Genomic DNA, 13,757 nt, shown 5'->3' with positions numbered 1-13,757 from the left:
ACTTCATGTGTTTTGGGCTCCACAGTGTGCTGGCGCTTTGCACCATGGCCTGATGGTCTGATGGGTCTGTTTGTGTGTGTGTGTGTGTGTGTGTGTGTGTGTGTGTGTGTGTGTGTGTGCATGTGCACCGATGCGGGAGTGTGTAGCCAGAATATTGATGCTGCCTGAGCTCCACGACACATTTTCTGTCTGTAATCTTCTTTTCCTCATGTCCTTCTCTTCTCTCCTCTCCTCTCCTCCTCTCTTTGTTTCCTCTCCTTTTCTCTTCTCCTCCTTTCCTCTCCTCTCCTCTACTCCTCGTTTTTCCTCTCCTCTCCCCTTCTCTGTGTTTCCTCGCCTCTCCTTTCCTCTTCTCCTGGTTTCCTTTTCTCTCCTCTACTCCTCTTTTCCTCTCCTCTTCTCTGTGTTTTTCCTCCATTCTCCTCTTCTCCTTGTTTCCTCTCCTCCCCTCTTCTCTTCTCTTTGTTTCCTTACCTCTCCTCTCCTCTTCTCCACAGTGTCACAACACTAGATTTTAATTTCCCTGCCCTTTCCATTCTCTATTTACTCTGCCTATTTGCATTTCTCTCTATTCCCATTAATAGCCCAGCTCTTCTCTCTCCTCCCCTCACTGAGTGTAGTAGGTCAGACTAGACCAGCCCATCTTGCCCCAGCAGTCCACTTGTAAAGGCAGAGCTCTGTGTGCATCCAGGCTGAAAACACTGATGGGACCAGGAGACAGAGAGAGACAGAGACAAAGAGGACGAATCAGAGGGGAAGACAGAGAGAAAGAAGGAGTCCTGTTGAAGATGAAACCTCGCTGTGAAACTCTGGGGATGATGTACAGTAAAACACTCAGTAACAGTAATACTCCTCAGATCACAGTGAGTGAGCTTTGTCTTCCTTCAGCCTTCTTTGTTTTGTGTTGTGATGAAGTGCGCTATGAAAAGAGAACTCCTGTATTCAGTTAAAGGGATATCCCACTTTTTGGGGAATTGTGTTATTCTGTTTCCACACTACATATGCAATACGCTAATATCGGTGGATTTATTGTCCTAGCTCTAAATAGATTTCATAAACTAAATACTGGATGCGTATGGGATCAAATCTTCCCATTGCCAAATAAAGCAGCAAAAAGAACCACTAAAAGTCTTGCTTGCTCTGCCCAGCAACAGAGACGCACTTCACAGAGTCCAGTTCTGTGTCACTAAGACAGTGTTGCTTCAAGGTTGGCGTGTAATCAATATCTTTATCAGGCGTACAACGCTGCAAACTATGATAGCGCCTTAATGAAATATTAACAAAACCAAGTCAGGATCAGCACTTTCCTCATGCACTGGACTCACACACACACACACACACACACACATGAAGATACATCCCATCATGTAAACATCAGTGTATAGCAGACAAAATCTGAATCTGATTCTTGGAAACAAGAAGACCACCAACACAACTGTCCTCCAATCATGCACTATATTCAAGACTCCCTCTCTGCACACACACACACACACACACACACACACACACACACACACACACACACACACACACACACACACACACACACACACACATACATATTCACAGTATGAAAAGCCACTTGAGTGTAAAGCACTCTAAGGCAAAGAAGAGTCGCAACACAAATCACTTTCTCATCTACAGCACACGGGTCGAGAGCACAACATCAATCTCAGTTCTCAGATAGATAGATAGATAGATAGATAGATAGATAGATAGATAGATAGATAGATAGATAGATAGATAGATAGATAGATACTAAACAAATGTATAGGAGACCTCACCTTCATGGCGCATCCATCTGTCGCTAGTCCACTCTAAAACACATGTGCTCTTCTGGTGTGTGATGAAAGAAACAGAGATAGTGTGTGTGTGTGTGTGTGTGTGTGAGCTGTAAAATCTGTCGCTTCCCCTAGAGTCCCAGGGGAGGGGAGCCGGTCCCTCTCTCCGCAGCACAGATGTATGGGTCGTAAATGCACGTGTATGTGTGTGAGATGAGTGTGTGTGTGTGTGCGTGTGTGTGTGTGTGTGAGGGAAAGTGCTGCCTGTATAATGAATGAAAACTCTAACACAGAAGGACACACCTAAATCCTCACACGATGCCTATCTGCCTCCATCCATCCGTCCTAGTCACTTTTACCATCATCTCCTCTCCTCTCTATGCTTGCTGTCCTCCCTCCTCTCTGTCTCACTTTCCTTCTCTCCTCTCGTCTCACCGTATCGTGTGTTTATCCACCTCCTTCTGACTCTCCCTCCCTCCCTCCCTCTGTCTCCCCACCCTTTCCCTCTAATAGAAAGCTCACATTTCTCTGTTCTCCCATATAGACGCAGAGGGAGGGAGGGAAGAGAGAATAAATACATGTTTCTTCCGTCCTCTCACCTAACTGTACACTGTAACAAATTTCCCCGTTAAATTACAGTAAAGAGCTGGCAGCTACAGGCTCCAGCTTCTAACTGTAATTCTACAGCATACCTACTGTAATGTACAACAACGGTTTCATACTGTAAAAAAGTATGACAGTACAGTGCTGTATAGAAAATGCATGAACAGTTCATTACCGTAGAATGTATTTACAGTATGACACTGCTAGAAGCTAATGATTTAAAATGTTACATTTCAAAATAAAACCCCTGAAAATTGCGAGCATAGAAACGACTCAAACAAGAGATGGCCTTACATTAAAAAGCTTTTATTAAAGCCAATGCAGTGTCAAACACATTCAATAACTGACAATTTTACAGTGATCACATTTTTGCAAAATACAAATATTAAAAGCACCATATAAAATTGTATTCATTAAAGTAAATTAGAACAAAAAACATTGTCAGTAATTACGTTATTGTACAATACAATCAGACCAGAACACTGCATCATGTTAAACAGATTCGCAACAATCTATATACAACTCTTATAGTTTACTAAATGTACCCCGCCTTCAGTATCACTTTTTTATTTAGTTATGGTCATTAGTGTAATAGAAAGCAAGTAAAAGAACAAATCTGGAACTGCACGTTTGAGACAACTCGATAGAACTGAACAGAATGCAATTTTGAAACGTGTTACCTTAAAAGGAAAAAAGAACACCAGCAGTGTGGGCTACCTCTCCTTCCTCCTATGTGGAGATGTGCTGTGGACTACATAAAGCCACACTCAAAGTCCAGGAGGTTTTTTATGAGGGTGGCCACATGGGGATTGACAGCTCCTGCCTTCTTCTGGACCAGCTTCCCTGTCTTTCTGGACACCACCTTCCCCTGGTTGGCCTTTGTCCCTCTTTCCAGGTTGAGACCAATGAAGCGCCTAAATAACAGAGAAAGCATATATATATATTAGGTGTGGTATGTAAAGAGTATTCACACTTAATACTGAACCCCATTGGAATAAACAAATACAAATTACAAGTATTCTGACCTCTGTGTCTACTAACAATGTGAGAATAATCTTATTTTCATCTAACATATGTGTGAATATTTCATATAAGCAAAAAATGTGAACATACAAGGTCTGATTTTTGTTCTACACGTTCTCACATCAAGGCTACAAGCTCAATCATGTTGCAACATATTAACCTTCAGAAAAATATCCAAATAATATTTAAGACTGCAGAAGATTTAGCTTTGAACAAACTCCAGTGTCCTTGCAGCTTCCTCTTGGTATTGCAAGTTGAACACATCGTAGCTGGAGAAAACCGCAGCAGCAACGTGATGAAGCTTGGCTGGATGCCTTCACAGACGACGTGGCTTCAATGCTTATCAAGCAGCGTCACCAGCAACTAATGCAGACAACAATTATAGTTAATGTTCTGAAACCATATCAAATATATATATATATTAACTCAGCTTGTTGATTCAATTGCTGAGAAATTCAATCAGGTATCTATGAAAATGAAATAACTCTCGCTGGTAACGCGGTACAACAAAAAAAATAACGATATGTTGTCAATCAAGAGCAGGGGTGACCAATACGTCGATCGCGATCGACCGGCAGTGCCGGTAGATCGCATGCCATTCTTTTCTAACACACGGGTCACCACGTATGCACAGTGAACCGCGTGAGCTACTGCAGCAGTCGCTGTCCTGCAAGCACCGCTCGTTAGCATGTTAGCATGCAACAAGTCACGTTATCGGCAAAAAATCAGTACAATACAATGTAGATTCAACACAAAATGACTGAACACGGTCATGCTAACTTTGATAACATCTAAATTACCTTGTTCAGTGAGCCACAGGGGCAGGATGGACGGTGTCCGCTGCGTGTTTGTAGGCGAGCTGAAGCAGCAGGTGGTGCTCGGTCTGCTTCGGTGCTTCGGTCACAGTCCGTTGAAAATCGTCTTCTCAAATTCCCTCTTATTATTATTCTTCCATCCTGAATAAAATCACCGGTCTATGATATCTAAAGCTTTCTGTTCATTTTCTTTAGGTTGACTATGTGCTAACTAAGCAGTAGATACTTGATGCCGTGTGCTGTTGAAGAGTAAGGGGCGGGCTTAGTCAACTGAAAAAGGAAAAAATACTGTAGTATACTGCAAGATTGGACAGTAGCTGCTGTTAATTTTTTTTTTCTTCCAAGGCCTCAACTTTTGCTGGATTTAACTGTATTCAACTGTATTTACGAAGAACAGTACCTTGCTGTTGAGAATTTCTTGTATTTTTACAGCAATTTGTTACAGTGTACTTGATACTGAGCCGCCTTTGTGCTCACTTAATGAATCTCCACGTGACTAAAACACAATTATACACTGATTTCTATTTTATTATCAGTGAACCACTTGCAAACATTCATACTTTTATAAACTGCTACAAAGTAGCATCACCCTACATCCTCATTCACTATTTAGTTTTGCTTTCTGCTTGATCACATATGATGCAGCAAGTATTGCAATTATTGCACACTGCACACAAACTAATCCTATTTCCTGTTCCTGTTTGCGAATGAGACAGAGAGCCATGCAGAAAGAGATGCCTCATGGTATTCAACAGTCATCGTGAAGTAATTCTTGGAGGTTAACTTCACGTGTTTTTAAAGTATGCAAAGGCAGCACATTGAAATGCAATGCAGCTCCTTCTCAGAGCAGAGATAGTAAATCTTTTAAAGTCAGTCTCTGCCCTGCAGCTGTGTACTGACACGGACCGGCCAACAGAGGGCGCTGTTACACTTCACTGGTCAGAGCAGTACAACGTAGAAGGTGTGGAGGAAAATACTTCATTTGTGTCGGTCAGTGGTCAGCCAATGCCATTAAGACTTAAGACTTTATTGTTCCCAAGGGGAAATTCATCTCCACATCACTGTGCATGTCAGACAACAATACAACAGCGCAATAGCAACAGCACACACTTACACACTAGTAAACAGTTAACAGTAAAAGTATAAGTCTTTGTTTGCCTAAAATCAGTCAAACATCATTTGTACTGTCAAACTTACTAGAAATGCCAAACGTTAACTGGTAAACTCGGTAGTGTTTATGCAAGATGGAGCAGAGAATCACACAGACCAGACATACAGCTGTTTATTTTCCTTAGTAAATATATTGTCTTTGTGTCTTTTATGGAGTACCCACCTGCAGCTTATTACATCCAGTTTACTAGTCTACAGCTTTACTGCATTGTCAAAAAACATAAACACTATAAACAAACATTATTACTGTACCTTCCACTTTACACATGCAGCCAACATTCACAAATCCCTTGCAAAGGTTCTAAAGGTTATGATCTTTAGTTAAAGCTAAAGATTGTTATGTTTGCCCATGAGTGGAGCTGCTCATCTGTATCATGGGATATTCTTCTTGTTTATTTCAACAATATGTGACAAGAAGATAGTGATTAAAATCATCGACTTGTATTATCCTAACTCATCCTGAAATGTAAAGAGATGGATTCACAAGCATAAATCTAAGAGGCTTTCAGTCCTTAAGTATTCATCTCATCCATGCTTGTTTAATCTATAATATAAATCTGCATGGCTCCTTTAGAACCTCTACGGGGATCTATAGAGTACAAGATGTACATCAGATCAATAGCCAATCACGTATCTATGGCTGATTTATTTCTACCTGCTGGGACTGCCTCTGAGCTCTGAAGTTTCTCTCTGTGTGTGTCTTTGTGCTCCACATCAGAGGAGCATTCATCCCCGAGGGGATGCTGGGTCATTACAGCAGCAAAGACCTGACTATAAATAAAAACCAATACAGTTAATGAATCGTCATGTACACTTCTAAGCAGGAGCTTTCACTACAGTGCCTATTGCATGGACATAAATCTGTCACTAATATGATGATACTCTGGTGTAGGATGTGTCAGTTTCTCGGTTGGTGTTTGTATTTGTCACAGGCGTCAGTGATGCAGCATCAGCACTCATCTCCGCCGTCCATCTGTAGAAGATGGAGAGTATTTGTAATTGTGTCGCTCTGCAGAACTGTGACTTTCTTGCTGACTTGGCGATGCTCACAACACGGGACTATAGGGACTCATCGCTCAGCCCTGGCTTATAATGACAGTTTGGTGTGTGTGTGTGTGTGTGTTAAAACAACTATCTCAGGTCATTACTCAGCCAGTCTTCAGATATTAGCAGTAGCTTCCCCTGCCCTCAGGTAGGTGTTGGGGAGCTGTCAGATGCTGGGCTTCATAAAGAGGTCGGGCTGCTGCCTCCCTCTGGTCAGTCAGGCAGCATACACATATGCTTATTTTAACCCTTCGACTACCTGCTGTGCTCTATTTGGATGTTTTTCGAGCAGTATATTTACCAAATCTACATCTTTATAGATTTTGAGACTTAAACTGAAGCTGTGAAGCTCCACAACTGCTTACAATAAATGTTAGATATCTAAATGTAGAATGTAGTTTATTTATTATATATATATTTATATATTATATTGATGTTTATCTGATTGTCACAATTGATGTGGCCATGAACAAATCAGTGTGTGTGTGCCATCCCACGTGTATTGCAGTTACACAGCTTCTGTCGGGGGGCAAAAACCTTGAAAAGTGTTTCTCCAACAAACATCAGCTGCTCGGTGTTGTGATTTTGCCTCTTCATACGAGCGGAACATCTATCTGCACCAGATGGTGATTTGTTACAGGAAATACACTCGTGGCTATAAAATCATGTTCTCAGAGGTGTGAAGGCAGGATACAGTCTCTAATTGCAGCGATGATGGGACCAATGCACAAGTTGCAAAGTTGCCTAAGATTGTTACACGCTCTTTCTCAACACATTTCCCAAAATGTCGACCTATTTATGTAAGTCTACAACAGAGGTGTCTACTAAACCAAATGTAGCCTCATTTTAGCCTATATACATCTGTATGATTTGGACATCTTCTTAAAGACTAATCACCATGAATTGGTCCAGCGTCACCAGCTGTCAGAGTTATTAACAAACCCCATAACCAAGAGGTTTGAGCCTCAATGAGCCTCCGACATGTACGTTCATCATAGATGGGTCTGAATGAAAAGATCAGATATATATTGTGGTAAAGAAATCATAATCCCACAGACAGGAAGGGATCTTGCATCAGAAAAGCTGCTCAAAAAGCGACTAGTCTGTTTTCATGAATCATCACACAGTCAGCACACACTTTGCAACCCGACACACACACAACCAACACAGATGATGAAGAGAGAAACTCTGCAATAAAGGCATTAAGCGATGCACTCTGAAGCTCATCCTCTTCATTAAGGATGTCTGAGAGTGTAGCAAGCTTCCAATATTACAGCTATACGTGATGAATTGTTCGCCTGTGGAATTCAATACAACACATTCCAACAAATCAAGATACTGAAAAAACTCCTATTTAAGCTTTGTTCTGAGCTCAACGCTGCAAAGAGCCAGAGAGCTTCTTTGGAAGACATGAAGAGATTGTGCCACACAGATGTTTCTGCTACATTTAAATCCTTCTGACATTTCGGTGACATATGGGTTTCACAGATCAGTGAGCCCCCCCCCCCACAGTCACACTCAACACTTTTCAAACTAAAATAACCTGTCTTTGAGTCGAATGAGTTTCAGCTAATTGCCTAATTAGTTCACCTCATGAAAAAGCATCCAGTGGATTCTCACCATTAATCGGCTAGTGTGTGTGTGTGTGTGTGTGTGTGTGTGTGTGTAAGAGAGAGGTAAAAGGTTTGGAGTCTGAGACGCCACACGGTAAAGAAAAAAAATATAACAGCCAATTAAAGTAAATGAGATGAGAGAGATTTAAAGCTCCCATATGGTAAAACTGACAGCCAGCATACTTCAAACCCTTTTGTCCCGCAGAGAGACATTCAATTAGTTAGTGTTGAAACTGATAGTGTTCATTATCGTGGTACTGTATGTATAACACACACCTGCACACACACTCTCAGATGTGTTCACAGGCACACACAGAAACTGTTTTTAACATTGAGCAATAGCTCCCTCTACTGTTCTAAATGATATAAACCCAATCAATGTATAAACATTCATAAAATACATATTTTATTCCAAATATTGCACTTTTTACTCCACTACATGTATCTGAATGCTGAGGCTGTCGGTTGCTTTAGATAAAGATTAAATAAAACATGTGATGAGCTTATTAAATCTAAAGTGTTAACAGATTGAGAAGATTGAGCTACTCAACAGCTGATCTATACAAAATAGAAGAAGCACTTCATTTTAACACCTCTGTTCAGCATTTATAAGCAGTATGAGCATTGACTAAATGCTTTATATCACACTATAATGTAGATATAACTGTTTAATAATGTGTGTGTGTGCACATACATCTGTAATTCCTCTTACTGTTACCATAACTCAGTTGTAATAATATAAAATATGTTGTCAAAGTACACGTTACGATTCTTGACAAATACAGTACACTTACACATGTCCTGCAAGGTGCATTATAGCTACATTACAGCGTGTTATTAAATGTGTATATACTGCTCATAAATAAGTGTTAACGAAATCAGTCACAATTGGCTTCACCTCGCCCAGACATTAAAACGCTGTTTAAATATTAATACATTTACAGTTATGATAATATCTGTATAATAACAAACAGTAGCACTCTCAAGGGTGCATTATGCCTGATGAGTGCATATTTAGCTGATTGGCTACTTTTACTTGTGTAACAGTATACGTCACTGTGCCATATTCTCTGACTGTACAAACACTTCTTCACTGCAGATGGATTTATGCTGCAACTGATTTCAGCAAGAGAAACCAAAACACAGTGATTCATTACGTCTCACGAGCATTTAGATAGCCGCAAGATGACTGAAAGGCAGAATGAATGTTTAGAGTGTTGATCCATGTCATCGATTTCTGTGATTTGGTTCAGCAGTGAATCGTCGACTTCATTTGTCGAACAGCTGCAGCATCAAACATTTTAGGCAGCAAACTGCAAAAGGAACACTTTAATTAAAAGCCAGAAGCCCGGGCACAACGTTAAATCGCTGCCCAAGTAAAGTGAAGCTGAACTTGAGCCAAGCTGCCAAACAGGGAGCCAAACACGCCGAGCATCAAGGTAATTGGTACTCTGGTCTCAAACACTCTACATACATTTGATTCCAACATCTGAAATACAGCAGCAACACATCCCTCTCACAGAATTGTGTCTCTCTCATTGTCTCCAAGAGGACCCTTATCACTTGGGTAGGATAAAAATCCTAATATGTGAAAGCTGGGCTAACTTTAATCAGCCACTGCAGGCAATGGAGAGTGTCCTCTCTCATTTTATTGGTTTCCCTTCCACTGGCTGTCTTCCATCTACCACACAGAGAGAATATCCTGTCTAACGTGTATGAGAAAACACCCCTAATTAACCGATCACAGTGACAGTGATGTCTTTTTTTTTTTTTTATTGTCGAAGGGCAAACGATGACTGGGACGTCTTAGTGAAAAATCAAAGCCATCTTAACAGCGATGTGAGGAAGCTGCTTTACGCCTGAGCTGAAGTGTTGAGAGGCAGTTACGGCACAAAAGCTCGAGGTGAGCGTTTCCTCCTGCTGGAAAACTGTCAGATAAAAACTCACCAATTAAAAATGAAAGGAGCACAAAGCTGAAAGCATGTCCGTCTTTGACTCAAACGTCGGAGCTGCAGAAGACATTACTGCTGCTCTGGTTTAGTTTTAAAGGACTATTTCTTCACTCGAGTTTAGTTCCAAAAACCGACATTCCTCATTTTATTATAGTTCCAGAATATTTGATGAATCGCTTTAAATGTTTTTACATGTAACCTCTATTCTCCAAATCAAACCTTTATTCTTTGTACCTGAGATTGCCCGAGTCCACAGATCCTTCTGTTGGCTATTTATGCTTTTATTTGATACTTAATGGTAGACAAGCATCAGCAAGATGGATAAAGCTAATCAAAAGGGTACGTGTTAAATATTTTCAAAGCATATAATCAATACTAATAATTGATACAATGGCGGAATCCTTTTTGTTTCTACTCGAGTGGATTAAAGTCTACACACCAGCACTGGGCACCATGAAATTGATCTGTGTGAGAAGCCAGCTCTGCTTTGAGCTGCCAACCTTTAAAAGTCCCCTGGGAGATTTCACCGTCTTTGATGCGGACTGTAAGCTGCTGCCTCGTGTACTTTGAGTCCATCTTAAGAGCATACAGAGAACACACTTTGGATCCAGTAACTGCCTCATTAGAAACCTGAAATGGTCATTTACCTCAAATGCAATATGCATTAGAAACCATGCATGTGAAATGAAAGCTAACACAAAATGTACGTATCCATACAGCCATAAACCAAAGACTCCTAACAGTATAACATCCACTTAGATGCACTTAACATATGAGAAGAGCATTTGCAGTCAGCATAGGCTCATGTAACAGGAAAGCTTGTGGCTAATAGCTATCAGCTGGCGCTCTGCTGTCTGTTTAAAGGACTGTTAGACTGTGAGATAACAACAAGTTCACACTGTACAATTGAACAACATTTATGATGGACTTATGTTCTGTGATTAACTATCACAGAGTATTTAACACCTTTAGAATTCCCACAAATGCATTCGGTAACTGTATTTTTCCTGGTGAACCTAAATGTGACAGTTATATCATAAATACTGAATGAATCATGTTCAAAAAGCCCCAGTTATCAATAAAAAGAAAATGTGTAATGCATCTATATTAGAATTTTTTTTTCTTGACTAGTAAGAGAAACACAATCCGTCAGATGCTAACTCATCTTGGGCGTTAGCTGTGACCTGAATGCCACTTAATCAGACTTAATGGCAACAGTTCTAAAAATAATTAGAGTGTTGCAGAGAGACTGCAGGGTTTGCATTTGTCCCGGAGAATGTGTGTGTGTGTGTGTGTGTGTGTTTTTTTAAGTGGCTGTCTGCACTGTGTGTGTGCCCATGTTTTACCCATCTTGTGGGGACAATAATCTGATTACTGTAATGGTAAAAACATGTATTAGCATCATGTAAAGTTTTTAACTAACATTTAACATCTCAGTATAATAGAGAAGTAAAAACAGGACCTGCGAGACACAGATGTCAGCACATGAAGACCGTTTTTACGATGAAGACAAGTTCATGATACTCTGTTTCTCGGAAGGGTAGTTTGAAACAGGAACAGTTCCTCGGAAGGGCGGTTTAAAACAGGAACATGGAAACCACGACTCACAGCCTGCATGAACCAGATAACTACTGACCGAGTATCTGTGGTGCACTCTTCCCTTGCAAGCAAATAAACAGAACAAGACAACTTTGAATCTTTTGAAGACTTTACTGATTTGTGAATGACACTCTCTTCTCCCGATTAACATAGAAATCTTCCATTACATTACACAGGCACTTTGTTGGGACTCACCTCCCTTCTGGGGACAAAATGGGGACAAGATGCACGTCCCCATAACGTAAATCGTTACATTTTAGGGTGAAGACGTGGTTTAAGATCAAGGTAAGTCTTCAGGAAATTAATGTAAGTCAAAGTAACGTCCCTAAAAGTCATGAAAACACGACTCTGTGTGTGTGTGTGTGTGTGTGTGTGTCTGTGTGTGTGTACAGGTTTGCAGAAAGGGGACAGGCTGATTCATCATCCTACTTGGTTATGCAGACAGGCTTTGAAAGCAGCTCTCTGGACACGGCACTGTTCCCCTCCAACATCAAATATTCAACACACACCTTTTCCATCTTTTCCCCGGTGCTAAATGTCTACACACACGGAAGCCTTGTGTAGAATGCTGATGTTGTTTACCTGCAAGCAGCGAGTCTCCTAAGGACCTCACAACTGCTTTGTAACAGGAAAACAAAAGTAATCTGTGATGTTGAAAATCACAAAGAAACAAAAGACGGAGGCGAAGTGTAAAGTGAAAGAAACAGCTTGTTCCTCCAGCAATAACAGAAGGTCTCCCACCACATGTTAAATTTATCAAATTTAAAAACTTACACTCAACAACGGTTTACAGTTGAAGCTCCTCAACACTGTTTGAATGGGACACAACAAATACACTCCATGGTACGCCAACACTCTTATGAGTGTATGAGCGAATTTGATTACTATCGGTTAATTAATTGAGCGATCGTAAAAATGTGAATATGAGTATAAATTCAAATGTATTGTTTTGTCCAACAAACATACCAAAACCAAAGATATTCAATTGACAATGGTAGAAAACAGAGAAGCAGCAAACGCTCACATTGAGGTCACTGGAACCAACAAACATTTAACAAATAGTTTCTGATTAAATTCATGTAAGTCATCATTGTCCAGTCGTGCCTCCAAAACAAAGCCTGATCTCCAGCGCTTGCATATTCTTCTTCTAACACTAACCCAGTCTTGGGTTCAATATTCAAACATTGCAGTCAACAGAACCAACTTCCTCTCAGAAATGATTATCTTCGTGCCAAAATCCCCACTTCTCTCCTGTTTAATCTAAGCATGTTCACTGTGATGTTCTGAATCCCTTAATAAACCAGTGATCAGCGTGGAATAACATGCCTCAATGGATACTCACAAATAACGTTGTGTGTGATGTTTTAGTTGATGAAAATCCATGCATCCGCCATGTTGTGATTAAAACAACTTAACCTCTACAGCTGGGGTCTCCAACTTTTCAGTTCCTATTGCACTACCCTTTAATCAAAGGATTTATTATTTTTTCACAAACAATGAAGTATTTCTAGTATATATAAATATACAAGCCAAACATTTTTGCTCTCTGATTTTTGTCTCATCATGTCGGCTCCTTCCATCTGTTCCTCAGACCACAGCTCCAGTATTCAGAACTTACATGTTCCAGTTTGTCCTTCCTGCGAAGCCAGACGCCGGCTGAGTATTCCCGCTGCTGCACTGCCGATATTATGGAATTTGATGGAATCCCGAGAGCTGGCGAGCCAAATGACCCCTGACCCCTCAGCTCCTGGATCCCTCGTAGCTCCATGTGGATAGATGGATGGTCTCTTATTCTCGGTAAAAAGAATCAATCAACTTGTTGATCTCCCGCTCATAGCTGAAGAAAACTTGTCCTTTTTGGGATGCAATTGCTGCAAGCATTCAGCTCCAGTGTGTTGTCTTCTGATAGGATGTTGAGAAATATGGTTAAAACAACGCTTTCAGTATAACTCTCCTCACTTCTTCTTTTTTGTAAGACCAAAAGATGACAAGATCTGGGTTTGAATCATTATATTCCTTAAAATGCATCCCCACACAGCTTTCACTGTCATCATATCTCTGTCTTCACCACTATTGGCAAATGTCCACAGGCTGTAGGAAATCCTCTTCCAGTGTGGCTCCAGAAAGCAGGGCTTCACCTTCTCATGATAATGCAAA

General features: G+C 40.6%; 1 protein-coding gene across 1 annotated transcript in view; it reads right to left on the bottom strand.

The window, feature by feature from the left end:
- LOC306702709 (inactive phospholipase D5-like) overlaps window positions 1–13,368 on the bottom strand; it is a gene marked incomplete at its 5' end in the record, with an annotated part of 44,335 nt that extends 30,967 nt beyond the window's left edge. Inside the window, one exon of the mRNA XM_079168364.1 lies at window positions 13,219–13,368. Coding sequence (XP_079024490.1) covers window positions 13,219–13,368 — 150 coding nt within the window. The remainder of the gene's footprint in view (window positions 1–13,218) is intronic.
- Between the last annotated feature and the right edge of the window lie 389 nt (window positions 13,369–13,757).

The sequence above is a fragment of the Pholis gunnellus genome (assembly GCF_910591455.1).
Source record: "Pholis gunnellus genome assembly, chromosome: 11".
NCBI lineage: Eukaryota > Metazoa > Chordata > Actinopteri > Perciformes > Pholidae > Pholis > Pholis gunnellus.
The sequence above is the reverse complement of the archived record's forward strand: the minus strand, read 5'-3'. Positions and strand labels throughout refer to the sequence as shown.